General features: G+C 42.1%; 2 protein-coding genes across 3 annotated transcripts in view; one reads left to right on the plus strand and one right to left on the minus strand.

The window, feature by feature from the left end:
- The first annotated feature begins 1,599 nt into the window (after positions 1–1,599).
- On the plus strand, positions 1,600–6,902 carry LOC146503719 (uncharacterized). Its single transcript, XM_085130473.1, has 2 exons — positions 1,600–5,422; positions 5,789–6,902. The coding sequence occupies exons 1-2, from the start codon at positions 5,338–5,340 to the stop codon at positions 6,148–6,150; spliced, it is 447 nt and encodes a 148-aa protein (XP_084986599.1). The 5' UTR covers positions 1,600–5,337; the 3' UTR covers positions 6,151–6,902.
- A 2,473-nt stretch (positions 6,903–9,375) lies between these two features.
- Positions 9,376–14,519, minus strand: part of cdon (cell adhesion associated, oncogene regulated) — a 34,197-nt gene continuing 29,053 nt past the window's right edge. Inside the window, exons 16-19 of one of the 2 annotated variants that reach the window (XM_085130471.1) lie at positions 12,827–13,137; positions 12,588–12,667; positions 11,381–11,643; positions 9,376–10,462 (exon numbers count right to left, since the gene is read on the minus strand). In XM_085130471.1, coding sequence (XP_084986597.1) covers positions 10,308–10,462; positions 11,381–11,643; positions 12,588–12,667; positions 12,827–13,137 — 809 coding nt within the window. In that variant the 3' untranslated portion in view covers positions 9,376–10,307. The remainder of the gene's footprint in view (positions 10,463–11,380; positions 11,644–12,587; positions 12,668–12,826; positions 13,138–14,519) is intronic. The other variant, XM_085130472.1, reaches the window with a different exon arrangement.

The following is a 14,519-nucleotide window of genomic DNA, read 5'->3' on the forward strand; positions in this document are numbered from 1 at the left end:
ACTGACCTTGCTGCTTCACTACTGCCTCCAGTATTACCCTATAGGCATTACAAAATAAAATAGCTTTGTCAAACCACAAAAAAAGAATACTCACTGAACAAAGCACTGTGTCGGCCTCACTCATCTCATCTATGATGACATTCAAACGAAATCAATTAAACCAAACATTTTTAAAGCCCCATAGATCTAGATTATTGCACGTGTCTTCTATTCTATGGCCTCAGCTGCCATGGGAGACTCTGGAAAACAAAGAGGCCTATGGCAGACCACCTGCTCAGAGAGGATTGTGGGTTTGAGCTACTGTACAATAAACAGCTGAACCAGGAGCAGCATGAGTGTCCCGTGGGGAGAAAGGCAGGAGAAGGGGTGGTGGAGGGAAGCTGGTCTGGATGAGGGGGTCTTGTGGAAATGGTTGCTGAGGTCACGGATGAATGTGGCATATCTGCTCCCTGTATCCTGATGGACAGTGGTCAAGTCTTTGCTCAGTACATAAATACTCCACGCTACATTAGCCACCAAAGCCTTTCCACATGTTGTTTGCAGAAGGCCTCTATGGTCCTTAAATCCCAATCCCCATCTGGTTCTTTCCAGGTCAACTAGTCGAGGACTTTGCACACGTTCCCTGACATGGACCAAAGACATGGATCTCTGTAGTTCTGCGATTTTCATACCCAACTTAGCACCTTTCAAACACCACTCAGACCAGCACACTGTAAAAAATGGCCTCAGCCAGACAGTTTTTAGCATTTGGCTGAGTCTGGTTTCTTCTGTCAGTGGAATGAAACTACTTGTGTTCAATCCAGAGTTGGTCCTCATGTTACAGGACTCAGTGTGTGTAAACATTTTGAAATGAGGCAGAATAAGCAGATCTTTCCACTAGTCTCAAGAGAACAACACTTGTTTCAAGTAAATCGTTTACACAAGTTATGTTGTTTTGCAATCTTAATATTTCAGTCTACTTGAAAGCCACCAAAATAACATTTGTTTAAAAGAATTAATCACAGAAAGCTACAAAATCAATAGATGGCAGTTGATCTGAATGCCAGCCCACATCAGTGATGTTCAGCTATTTAGTGCATCATATTTGTAAACAGTTTAAGTTGTTTTAGCCTGCCTGCAGTTTCCGCTTACTCTACAACTTCTACATTTAGGAGCACCCCTCAATGTCATATCTGTTATCATCGATGCTTACTTTGTTCTATACTTGGGAGGCATTACTGATAGTCTTACAAAGTTACTGGCACACATTAACAAAATGGGCAAATGTGGCTCTACCACAAGGTAAAGTATTGCTCTAGTGTTAGTTGACATCATCTCTGGAATTGTGTGTGTGCAAATGTAGAAGTGTACAGTGAGTAATGCTTGACAACACAATCCCAGAACTGAGAAAAAGGATTATGCATTATGCCTGAGTGTCGTGCATTCGTTTGTAGCTTCAGATTGTTCAAATTCATTTCCAGACTACATGTAGCCAGTCTCTTCTGCTCCAGCAAGTGTTAGGGCCATCCAGGTATGCTTCGGAAGTATCCACCATAAAATACAGGCCTTAACATAAAAATGACTGAATTTTTTCTTTTAACTTGTAAGTCTTTACTAAAGTCAGGTTTAGTGTCTTTGTTTTCATCAGTCTGTCTAACAATGTCTCACCATGACATCAGTCTTTGCATGCTTCAAAAATAAAAAGAAGTTTCTGGGTTACTCATTCAGCTTTATCTATCCACCCAGCAGTTATGGGACTGATTAAAAGAATCATTTCAGACATGCAAAATGTCTCGCTTGGTTCAAAGTCAAATGTACTTACGTACCTCTGAGCCTTGTTATTTTACTTTGTGCAGCTTTAAAAGGCTGGTTAAACATTTACATGCATTTTTGTGTTTGGAAGACTATTTACTTGGGTCGAGAGCTACAGACTGGTAACTTAACATAAAGCCACGCTGCTGTCAAGGAGAAATGTATTAGCGTGCTAGTGACATTCCATATTTTATGCATCCCACAAGGAAAGTGTACATCTGTAGACATCCTCATTCACTTGAAACTGTAATCAAAACAAGACCATTCTTCTTCGGTTTCAACTGTTCTGCTCCAGTATTCAAAACAAACTTCTCTAATGGTGACAAATAACGCTGGGGTCTAGAAATAGGCTCTTACTAAGACTTCAAAAAAGTATGAAAGTGAAAGCAAGCTCCTAACAGACACAGTGCAAAGACTCACTAGAACAGTTTTGTTTGTTTGTTTTTGTGCAGCCCTCAATTATATGGTAGCTCAATAAATTTGCACTTCAAGACTCGGTGATTAACTAATCAGCTCCTGGAAACAGCTGTACACAGAGGTATCAATCTTCTCATTGACCTCTCGGCAAGGAAGCAATTAAGCTCTTTTTTTTAACTACAGTGAACAGCTGTTTTATGAATGTGGTTTATTCTCTACCTTTTACTCATTTTAATTGGTTGTAATATTTGATCATTTCAGTATTCTTGTGTATTTGAATTTTAGTGATCTGTTTTGCTACTTACCAAGTTTAACTTGGATAGCAGCATGGAAACAAATGGATAACTGCAGAACTGCAGATTTAAGATGACATTTTGTGTTTGTGCACTCTTGGGGCTCAGTTGTGGAGAGGACCCTTCCTGCTGCCCTTGTTCCAAGGCCAGTCAGCTGTGCTGTGCTCTGCTCAGTGATTCAGGTGAAGGCCCAACAGGGAGCCCTCTGCAGAGGAATGGTGAAGTCTAAGACTAGACAAATGAGAAGCCAGCCAGGAGGGAAATAGAGGTCATGAGGGATGGGCTTCTGTGTTTTACGAGCGCAAACCTCTGCAAAACTTGGCTTACCTCTTCACTCTGCTTGCCTGGCAGATAGATGATGATAGAGAAGACATATATGGTAGGGTGGCTAATATATGTTAGCCTGTCTACTAGAGTAATACAACAGTCTCGCTCCACCTCCTCAATGTGTGGTCCATGACCCAACCGTCAAGAGAAGAAAAAGCAGGGAAGAGGAAACCTGCCAGCTGCAGCCAGCGTGAGACTCAAGTCTGAGGACAATGAGGAACGGAAGACACTTACACTTAGAAATAGGAGGAAGTTCACATTAATAAAAACTGGGTAACACTCTGAAAAAATAAACACAGTGGTTGCACTGCAGTTTTTTATCAAATGGGAAAATAAAGGAATCATTAAATAAGTGAAAACACACACTACTTACTGTAAGCCAGGCCAGACCTTTTTTCTCATCCAGCAACTGAATCATCTTCTGTTTAGCTTTAATAACACATTCCAATACAGGTGGTCCTCTACAATGAGAGGTTATCTTTGATTTCAACAATGCCAGTGGTAATGACTGATCTAATCATAGGGCACACTCAAGGAACCCACCTGTTTTGCTAGCTCTGCTGTCTCATAAAGTGCATTATTGCCAAGATCTCACAGTCTAGGAGGGTGGGACATGTTGGGGTGGCAGTAAAGTGTTACACAGACCCCTCTATAGTCTCAGTTATCTGAGTCTGATTTTCTTCTCTCATCTTCTGCCAAGAACAAAAAAAAAAAAGCTGCAAGAGCTCGGCCTGGCCGGATCTGCTCAATGGGGCACTGCACCTGAAAGCTTTTACAGGGCTAAGAGGGTCCAGATAAGAAGCCTTCATCACTAACTCCCCACCAAGGCCACCCCTAACAACAACCACCTTCCAAAAAACATTTTGCTTTTAAAATGACTCACATTTTCCAGTTGCCTGGTCTTTTTCTTATCCATTTTTCAAAAAAATTTGCAAGCAGCCAGGCAGCAAATCAGGCAGGCAGCCAGCAGATGTGGCAGCTCCTTGTATGCAGGACTACAGTGCTTCGAAAGGATGTGCTTCACCAGTAAAGAATTTGGTCAGCTTTTTCACCAGCGGAACAGGACTTGCTAGTCTCATTAATGACAACTCATGCTTCTTCTGTCTTTTGTCAGAACTTGGAAATACAGCTCATAGCAGCTGCAGGGTAGTGGTATGACCGGAGTTGCACTGGCACAGGCCGAGACTTTTGGCGTGCCAAATAAGTTCATTTCTTATCTGAAGTCTATTTTATGATGATCAGATACAATATAAATTACCCCCCATTTTGTAGAAGTTTGACTTACTAAGTTGTTCCCAGAGCTTTCAGCCCTATCACCCTTTCCTCTTCAGTGACTGGAAATTGCTCTTTTATCCTGTGATTTTGGGACATTTATAAGAGGTTAATATGATATATTAATATTTAAATAGAAGTGGTATGTAAGAAAATATGCTAACACCTCCTTCTAAAAGGTAGCTCCATGTTAAAAGGTTTCCAAGACAGTGAACTCATCACAACCTTTTGTGATGGAGATATCTCAAAAAACTGCATGTATCAAATAAGATACACAGGGCATTAAGGGGTTAAAGTCCTCACAAAATGTGTTTGTTTTATATCTGTTTGTTTTCCAGACACTTTCTAAATTTAGTTCCCCTTTCCCCTCTAAAAAAGAGTTAAAGATGAAGCCCTTAGTAATTAGAGCTTGCTCCACAGCCTAGTCTGGAGCTGTGCACAGTTAGAGCAGTTTTATGGAGTGCAGCTTCAGCCTCTACTGCTGCAGCTTGCAGGCCCAAACATTAGCCAGATGCTCTGAGAAACACAGTTTGCTTTTACTGGAAGCTGCTGGGTGGCTCTGCTAATGATATTCACGTTTGTCTCCCCCCAAATCTAGTCCAAACACAGACTATTTTTGTAACAACAAAGATAAGCGAATGAATGTCCAACTTGAACAAGCAGTTTAAGGATTTTTGGACTAATATCCATACATGAATAATGCAAAAACGTGCATTTTTAAGGGTATACTGCTTCCATGAGTCAAAGACTGGATGACACAATGCATGAGGAAGATTGTGTGAATGTGTAGTGATTTATTCAGGTTGCGTGCTTCTCATAGGGTAAATAATAACTCGTTGTGATGGGAGCTAGCGATTTTCTGACCTTGCTAGACCCTCGTTTCCATTTCACGCTGGAAGTGATGGAATTTCTGAAAAGGCTATCTGCACCGGTTTATTCAATAATATATGAAGAGATGGCATCACCGTGACACCCTACACCTTTTACTCTCAGGTCCAGCCATTAGCCCAGTCATGAGTGGAGAGCTGGAGAGACAGGCAAAATGGAGCAACACTGGGGAGGTGGAAGCATTGATGAATAATTTAAAGGGAATCCAGTGTAGTTTGAAAGAAATCTCCCTGTCAGTCCCCCTGCCTCGCTCAGTCACTCTCAGTGTGTACAGCAGTGGAGAGTGGAGAGGGACACACTATCAGCACTGTGATAGGCTTTAAATAGCCCCCTGGCTTGAGATTTCCAGATGAAACTTTGTGGCACCACAGAGAGACTGAGGATGATTCCTTATCTCTGCATTCTCCTCTGCTGGATTGCTCTTCCGCTACACGGTAAAGGCTCATTGTACTTTAAGCTTAAAATGTGCAGGTGGAGGCGAGTTGAGGCAAGGAGAATTTCTCTTTATCACACACCGGTATCATTATTTTGTCAAATTGCTAAGCTCAGGCGGAGATATCATAAAATGTGATCTATCAAGTAGGCCAGAGGCGTTAAGCTGTAAGTGTTTAATTATGTGTTGTTTATGCTGACACGATTCCTTTGCAACAAACTGTGAGGTCTTAAAAAAGTTTTCCAAGGACACCAATTAATGCATAAATCTGTCAATAATGTTGCTTTGGTCTACTTGAGAAAAAAAAGAGCTTTTCTTTGCACACACTCACAGGCAGGTAACTGACTCTGCCTGTCTTGTGTTGCAGGTCTGGAGATATTTGACCCCGAGGAGGTGGAATACATCCGTTCCCATACCAATGCAACTGTGGGAGGCTCGGTCACCTTGGACTGTGGCTCCATTATGCCGACCATCTTCATCTGGGGCTTCACCAAACCAGGAAGCGATAATAATATAGCTTTGGCTTATAACTACGGGCAAGGCCCGAAGGTTCAGTCTCAGTCCAGCAACTTGGGTCGCATGCACGTGCCCGTGAACACCTCCGCTTTAGTCATAGAGGAGCTTCAGAGTGAAGCAGCCGGGACGTACACCTGCCAGGCTTTGTACGATACAGAGGAAGGGGCCAGGATAACGTTTTACTTCACTGGACTGGATGTAGAGGACGGCTGATTTTGTTTTGTTTACAAATCAGCTAATTTCATTGTGTATGTCTTCACATATATCTGCTCTAAAGAAGCGGTTCATGCAAATCCCCCCCAATAAGTTCCCTAACATTTAATAATGCAAATACTTTTGATGTAATTTGTCTCAAAGTTGTTAGAGAGGAGTTTTGCTCTTAAATACAGGTGAAGACAATTTCACTGTTAAAGGGAACCTACAGCAATTCTACACAACTACAACTTCAACAATTTTCAAATATAAACTTTTACTTTGTCATATATGAGAAAACCCGAGAAAGCTTGGCCTTAAAGATTGCAAGTGCTTTTAAAGAAATCTATGTTGAAGGTGTGAAGTTTGAAACTTGTTATGGTTTGTAGTTTGATTCATTTTTGAACAAAATGTACCTCAAAATGCGTTCCCTTTATAAACATCATCTTTATTATTCCTGTTTATAAATGACGTCCTGGTGAATCGAGATAAATATCTTTGTGTATTTTTAATAAAGAAACTTTGCTGTGTATATAATCCAGACTAACCGACTTACTCCATCTTCCAATACAGAGAAAATACCAGTTTGGGCTGAAGGACACTCAAACACTCAAACACTTTGATCAGTGAAAGACCGCACTGTTGCCTCCTGCAATCTTTGTAGCCATATAAACTTACAACGCGTGACACCATGTAGACCTGAGGTTGTGGTTTTCATTTCAGTGTTTCTCCACTCTTGCATTTTCTTGATTATTAAAGCCATCTGGATTTTTTTGTGCACTGGACATGACTCATTTTACTTGTTCTTTTCTTCAGTGACATATACTGTTCATGAAATCTTCAGTTGAACTCCAATAACCACCATCCTGCGTTGTTATTCCTTCCTTAAGTACAGAATGATCGTTAGATAACCTCTGTGTGTTGTTGCTATCAACAGACTCAGAGACGGCAGCAGAGCGGACTGACACACTTCATCATTTTAAAGCACATCGCTCAAGGCTGCAAACTGAATAAACGTTTTAGCCTTTTAGCAATGACAGAAACGCTTGCACATAAAACACGTTTTCTCCTAAATAATTAATTTGCAAAATAAACATATCGCTACTTATCTTCCTGCGCTGGTACCCTCATTTATTTTTCATCTAGGGTGAATTTCTTCTTACTTGTTAATACTGTTGACTCTGAAGATCAGCTCATGTCAACACAAGGTATCATCAGTACATTCATTATGGATCCTGATCAGTCCGATCAAAGAAATTGCAAATTTACCAGGAAAAACGGGGCAGTTAAGGGAATGGAGGTTAAATAAAGATTAAGAGTATTTTCCCCCTAATTATATCCAACAGGTGCAGTAAGCTCATAATCAGCCAGCTGCTCCAACAGCATGAAAGTACGAAAATGAAAACGTTGCAGCCTTTTTGTGTGCTACAAAGGCTGACTGCAAATAAAGACCAGATATCCTCGAGGGAGACTTTGATTATTAGTCTTAAAGCATTCTGCACATGAGCTCATCCTTCGCAGGGGCCCGTTGGAACACCGCTGGATTTCATCCAACAACAACACGCTTCACTTGTGGTTTGTGACATCTCAAGGATAAAACCGCCCGTGGCTGAATCAACCGAGTTAACAGCACACTGCCCGATTCATAAGAATTGCATTCATTCAGGGTGTGCTGAAGAGGGGAGAGAGGAAGAATGGTGGGCGTAGGGAAGAGAGACTGGCGTTAACAGGTCCGCTCTGCAGCAAGGGGCAAAAATTCCAGGGCGGACAATAAGCTTTCTTGTTCCCATGAGCTCCTTAATGAAGGGGTGTAGCTGTGTGGGTAGAGGGTGCAGGGCAGGGCTGGGAGAGAGTGCCGACTGACAGACGTGGGAGATGGAGAAGCAGCTCATTTAGAGACAACCACGTCCTTATCTTTTCCTCATCATCCCAGGCTGCTTCTGTCAGCATCCCCTCTCCCTCCCCGGATAATTTCTCCTTCATTTCCAGCTTCATTTCCTATCCATTGTTTTGTTCTCTTTTTTCTTTCCAAACAGCAACAATAGACACTGTATGGACATAAAATAAATGCTAAGAGGAAACTTTTTGGGGCCATTAGGTACTTTTTTCTCTTTCTCACAGTCAAATCAGTGTAAATTTAAATAACTAGAGTTTCAGGGCTGCCAACACTTCTACAGACTCTTCTTGGGAAACAATTCAAGTCAGCTTAATGGACTCTGGCTGCCTTAATGGCACAACAACCTCCATCAAAAATAAAAATAACAGCCGGAAGATGCCGCGCCACGCCTCAGCAGTAGGCGAGCAAATCCAGGAGCCAGGAATATCCCGTATACCATCAGTGGGAGGAGAAATGCCATGCGAGCCAGGGCCTGAGGACTGGCAGCCAACTCTGGCAAAAATCACAGGCAGACAGGCACCAAGCATGGAAAGCCTGCACCGCAGTCAACCTCAGTGAAGCACAGCCAGCCCCGTCATCCGCCTGCTGCAAGCCTATCAACTTCAATCAGCCAACACACCATGAAGATTATTTTAAAACCAATAGAGGTTTTAAGCCTTTAGAAAATGGGCAACACAGGCTGAAACTTGAGAAGAATATTGTACAAGTGTTTTATGAATGAGTTATCTGCACAGCAGGAACATCACACAGCAACTTTTCACAATTGATTTGCTGGTTTCCTCTATTTGGTGCTTTTCTCACTGTCCGTCACGTTTTTCTCGCTCTGGTTTTTTCCTCATAGAAATTGTAAAACTGCAGCAGTAGATTCTGGTACTCGACAAAAGCCACTAAATCTTCAGTTCACTGGTGACACAAAATATTATAATGCACTTTCAAGCATGAGAAGCATTAGAATCTTTGCTACTTCTAGCAAATAACTACACCGAACTTTTAGCCTGACCTGTCACACGGACCAGCTGTTGACTGTGTCTCACAGGTAACTCTGTCAGGTGATGTCTTGAGAGTTTCAGTTTAAAGAAAACTGGCTACATTCTCCTACTTAGCCCTTTATGATACCTGGCCACGCAGTGAGTTTCATTTCATTCTTTCATCTTTGAGACATTTCTGCAGACTAACACAATAACTCACTTTACAGACACTGTGTTGTCCCTGATTTTGTTATGGCCATTTTCCCTCTGGAGAATAAGACATTAAAAACTGTTTTCTTTGTAAAGTGGTTGACGTTTTGTTTTTAGAACTAGCGATGCCACACTGACGAGAGGATTTAAGATTTCTGCTGTTCGTAGAAACATTCTGCTTGTGGCCGAGCATTTGCACTGATGCATTGCAAAGTTATCTAGGCTGCTCACACTTAACATCTCTGTTTTAATGTAACTACTCAATTACTCTAATAGATTGCGGTCAGCAGGTCAACAGAGCTCTCAAAGTTAACTGGATTTTGTGTAAAGTGAGGACTTATCAAACAGTCAGTGAAGCAAAGCGCATCAGCCTTAATCTGAACAGTGCAGGGAGCGTTCACCCCATTCAGGGGTCACTGCAGTGGAACAGCCCATCACACAGCCACATCAAAGGCCTGCCAGAAATATCGATGGGTTTGGATCGAGGCGGGGAAATTCACTACGGCAATCATTCATTGGGTGCTGCACATGAAGGAGGTCAGGAAAGACATTGAAAAAGGTTGTTGTTGACTCTCCCACATCTTTTTTTTTATATTATTACAAAATTATTACACACAGACAACTGCTAATCTCCACACTTGAGTGGAACACATAGGAACACGACACAACAAAAAATAAAAAGTATTTCTCATTCAAAAGGCATAAATAATATAAAAGACAAACTTTTTTCTTTAAAACAGATACATTCATATGAAATAATATTTTACTACTACAAAAAAATAAATAAGTCATCTAAAGAGTTTTTGATCTTTTATGAGACTCTTCCCGCCAGTGGGATGTAGTGTCTTTTCGCTTCTCTCCGTCTGACTGCGCTCTCAGTCTCTTGTAGTCCCTCTTTTTCCCCCACATTGCTCATCTCAGCTCAGTCCAATCAACACTTTAGTGTCCTCGTCACCATAACATGCAGTGTCTCTGACTATCCCACCGCTCGCCGGTCTTCCTTTTTTCCACTCTTGATACTTCCACAGCTCTCGTTCAGCCTCTCTGTCTGTTTTCTCTAAACTTCCAAACTGTGGGAGAGTGTGCTTGTGTGTGGGCTATGTTCAGGCCTCCTGCGGGCCAGGCTGGATAAGCTCTCCCGCCAGGCTGCTGCTGGAGATCCACCCAGGCTTTTCGTCACAGTCCAAGTCTGGCAGGCCAAGACTCTCCCAGCGCACCACAGGCCCCTCCGTGTCCACACACTCCGTCTCCTCCCCAGCTGCACACAGAGCGAGAGAGAGAGCGCGAGAGAGCGAGAGAGAGCGAGAGAGAGCGAGAGAGAGCGAGAGAGAGCGAGAGGCTTTGGTTTACTATTTGTATTAAAAAAGACAAGCAGAGATTCTGGTGAGGCCCACAGTGTAATTTGTGGTGACGCCGCATAGTTTGTCTGCATACAACATCAGGATTGGCAGTGATATAAAAATCTACTAGCAATGCAACAGTGCTCAACCGTGAGCATCTAGAAGTAAATGTTTTAACTTAATGGGCTAATTTCTTAAAGCAACAGGCCGATATTTTTACTTGTTAAAAGCTAGATATGGGATCTTTTTCCCACTAGGAAATGTGTAGAAAACATCAGCCTACCAGCACTGTATGTACTGGGTCACCTTCACATTGCACCCACTCGGCCATGAAAATCAATGCCACGAACTTTCTGCTGCACAGTTTTTTGCACTGATGGGCAGAGAAGCTTTGGAGCTCTGCAGTTATTGAGTCAGCAGATTGTTGGTGACTTTTACACTCTAAGTGCCTCAGCACTCAGCGACCCCACTCTGCAACGGCTCTTACATGGTCTAAAACTTTGTGGTCAAGTTGACGTGGTTCCTTCAACTCTTCCACTTTGCAATAGTGACTCACTCTTTCACCCACTTCTTGAGTTATGATCAAGGAAAATAATGAGACCGGGATATCATAACAGCTACATAACGTTAAGGCGACAAGATTGTCCCCGCCTACGTCTTGTTCTATAGCCTCATTATTCGACTGATAGCAAATTTAATTAAATGATTTATAATCATGTGAGAAGCTTGGATATAACTTGAGAATTTAATTGCATAATAGGTGCAGTGAGAAGATGCGGAAATGTAAGACAAAATACATGGAAAGAACTTTTTTTTTCTGGAAAAACGTGTCTCACCAGTGTTGTCTGCTAGATAGGTTTCATTGTTGCTGATCAGACAGCAGGAATGCTGTGAGGGCGAGGACTCTTTGTGCTCATCTGATCGGTATCCCGCGTTGGCCTCCTGGTCCACAGATTGCGTGTGGCTGTCGTGGCCGCGGCACTGTGATGAAACCTGGCCCAGAGGCACCATCTCCAGCCCGTCCTGCTGGCACGGCGCCACGCGATGCATTAGAGGGAGCGTGCCACTGGAGAAAGTGCCATTGGTCTTGTTGTAACATCTGGTCAGAGACACAGAGATGGAAGGGAAACATTCATTAATGCCCGTGCGTTGCTGAGTGTTCACTCTCTGACAGCTCTTAGCAGCGCTTTACATGCTCATTCTTTCTCTCTGAAGGTTTTCCACCAGACACAGAAAAACCCCGAATTAATATTACTAGTCCACAAAACAATGACAGCTCTAACACAACTGGAGCGCTCTCGTAGTGCTTCAAAAACTGTTTTCATCAGAGATTACAGGCCACACAGCCTCTAAGTATCTGTGACACATTGTGGTTTTGCTCTTCAGTGAAGTTCCAAAAAGCAGAGATTTGCACGCAGCAAAGCTGTCCCTGTTTTTCCAAACTCAGCTTCCCTCAATCGGGACACGATTGGATTGTGACCTCACCCCCCTCTTTTCCCAGCAGCCGGAGGTAAATAAACACAGGACTCGTTAGGTCTGCTGGCTGGGTGCACACAGGGTAAACTGTGATGCTGGGGACCCTTAAATACATAAACAGGACTAAAAGGAAGGCAAATGTGTCCGCGTGTGTGTTTGGATCTCAAAAGGGGCTCTTGAGCACTTCTCAGCGATATCTTAGTAGAAATATGACCGATCTGTATTTTTAGGCCCAATTTGAAGTAAACAACGTTAATTTGAAATCCCAATAATTTCCATTTCCAGATTTTTTTCACTTGTTTGTTTGTTATTTCATTTGATTTTCCACACTGATCGCTGCAATTGAAAGTAAATAATCTTAAAAAGGGGATGTCATATTTTCATTGGAGAAAAAAAGAGAAGACGTAAGCAAACTGTACAGGGACATAACTATATAAGAAAAAGGCTACACAACTGGTATTACAAAGCCCATTAAGAAAAGTCCCGTTTCAGTTCACCTGCCAAGTGTAAAATAGATCAAAAGCCCATACAAACACCTTGCTTAAGAGTTAGATTATGCTATCTCACCTGTTGTTGTTGCAGAGGTTCTGACAGCTCATACAATCAGAAGACTCTGTTTGGGGAAGAGCTGTGTACATGCCTCCACCCTGACAGGGAGACACAAACACCAGATTAAGCCACACTGAACGGAATTTGTACCTGTGCATGTAAAATACCACAATTTAAAACATCATGGACAACACGAGAAATATAGTTTTCAGCCGAAGTTTTGGAGTATTTTGTGGCGTCACGACCTCAGCACTCACGTTATGATGGTGGTGAGGGTGTGAGTGCTCGCAGTCCCGCGTGCTGTGCGGCAGGGTGCCGTTGTGGCCATGCGGGGGACCTGGTGTGTACAGATTCCCAGAGCCGTTGAGCAGTGCCAAGCCATTCGGGAGTTTGTGGTGAAGGTGATGGCATCCTTGGGGTAACATCTGGCCACTGTGTCCATAGCCACTGTGGATACCCCCATTAACGCGACTGTTGCCAGGCAGGGTGGTGTAGTCGAGCACATGGCCGTTCAACTCTGGTGACTGGTACAGGTAGCCGGGAGCATCAAACTCTGCAGCAAGAGAGGCTACAATCAAGATAGGAACAAGACCAGTTTCAGCTCTGGATTAAGTTTAGCTTGAAAAATTATTTAGGGCATCAGCTGGAATAGTTCTGGATATTGCTTAAATAGACAGAAAACTGTAAAACTACAATTCCAAGAAAGCAGTAAATAAAAGCAAAATAAAATGATTTAAAAATCTTTGATTGGTCTGAGCGCAGAAGAGTTTTCCACTTGGTGATGGTGGCATTTTTGGTGGATGGCAAAGACAATGATTTCTGGAAGCGTTCCTGAGCACACGTAGTGATTTCTAGTTTTCAATACAGTGAGCTTGAAAATCACAGGCATCAAGAGTCTTTTGATTATATTATTTAGTATAGATTATTTAACGTAATCTTCATAATTTTATATTATTCTGACAATGTTCAAAATTGTAGACACAACTTGGCGAATCTCTGCCTATCTGCCTCTTCTAATTTTATTTAATTTAATAACTGTACAGTACTGTGTTTATAGTAACCATTGTCCTTGATGTAAATATGTAAAAAAAAATTGTGTATGTTTCTGTTCTGTGTCCTGTGTACTGTTTGTTGTATATGTGTCTTTCTGGCTGCTGTTACAACCAAATTTCCCCTTGTGGGACAATTAAAGGATTATTCTATTCTATTCTATTCTATTCTAAAAAGATGCTCTTTTTATACCCAATCACATTACTGACCCGTTGCTAAGTAACAATTAGTTTCAAAATGTTCTTCCAGCTGTTTCTTTTTAGTAACATTAACATTTCCACCCTTTTGTCGTCCATGTCCCAACATTTTCGAGATGTGTTGCTGCCGTCAAATTCGCGATGAGCTCATATATTTCATGACATACTAATATGTCTCAGTTTAAACATATGTTCTCTGTGTTCTATTGTGAATTAAATATAGGTTTGCAAGATCTGAAAATCACTGCTTTTATTTATATTTTACTGAGTATCCCAGCTTTCTTGGAATTGGGGTTGTATGCATGGCTTTGCCAGTTTTGATGATGTTTACAGCCCCCCAGACAAGCAACCAAACAAGCATTTCAGCACTGGTGACATAATTCAAATATCATATTGTAACAGGTATCATGTGCCCAACTGTTTGATCAACTAAGATGTTGATGAACTCTGATGAATCATATGCGACCCTCATACTTGCATAAAAGGTGGAAGCCAGTGACCCAGTCTACGAAATCTTTAAGCTACAAAATTTCAGCTATTTACAGATCCAGCGGGTCTGATAAAGAGCTCATCTAACAATGGCCAACTCTTTTGCAGGCACTGTGGGATCTGTATATGCACTTGGAATGAACACTTGGAATATGTTTCACAAGCTGTGTTGGGGCCAGCTATTCTCAAAAGTGAGTTAACTCTTGCATGCTTG

The sequence above is a fragment of the Neolamprologus multifasciatus genome, chromosome 14 (assembly GCF_963576455.1).
Source record: "Neolamprologus multifasciatus chromosome 14, fNeoMul1.2, whole genome shotgun sequence".
NCBI classification, from domain to species: domain Eukaryota; kingdom Metazoa; phylum Chordata; class Actinopteri; order Cichliformes; family Cichlidae; genus Neolamprologus; species Neolamprologus multifasciatus.

Excerpts from the sequence above, each read along its gene's own strand:
- LOC146503719 (XM_085130473.1), top strand. The coding sequence starts at position 5,338 with ATGAAACTTTGTGGCACCACAGAGAGACTGAGGATGATTCCTTATCTC. Across the intron at positions 5,423-5,788 it reads GATTGCTCTTCCGCTACACG|GTCTGGAGATATTTGACCCC; the intron begins GTAAAGGCTCAT and ends CTTGTGTTGCAG.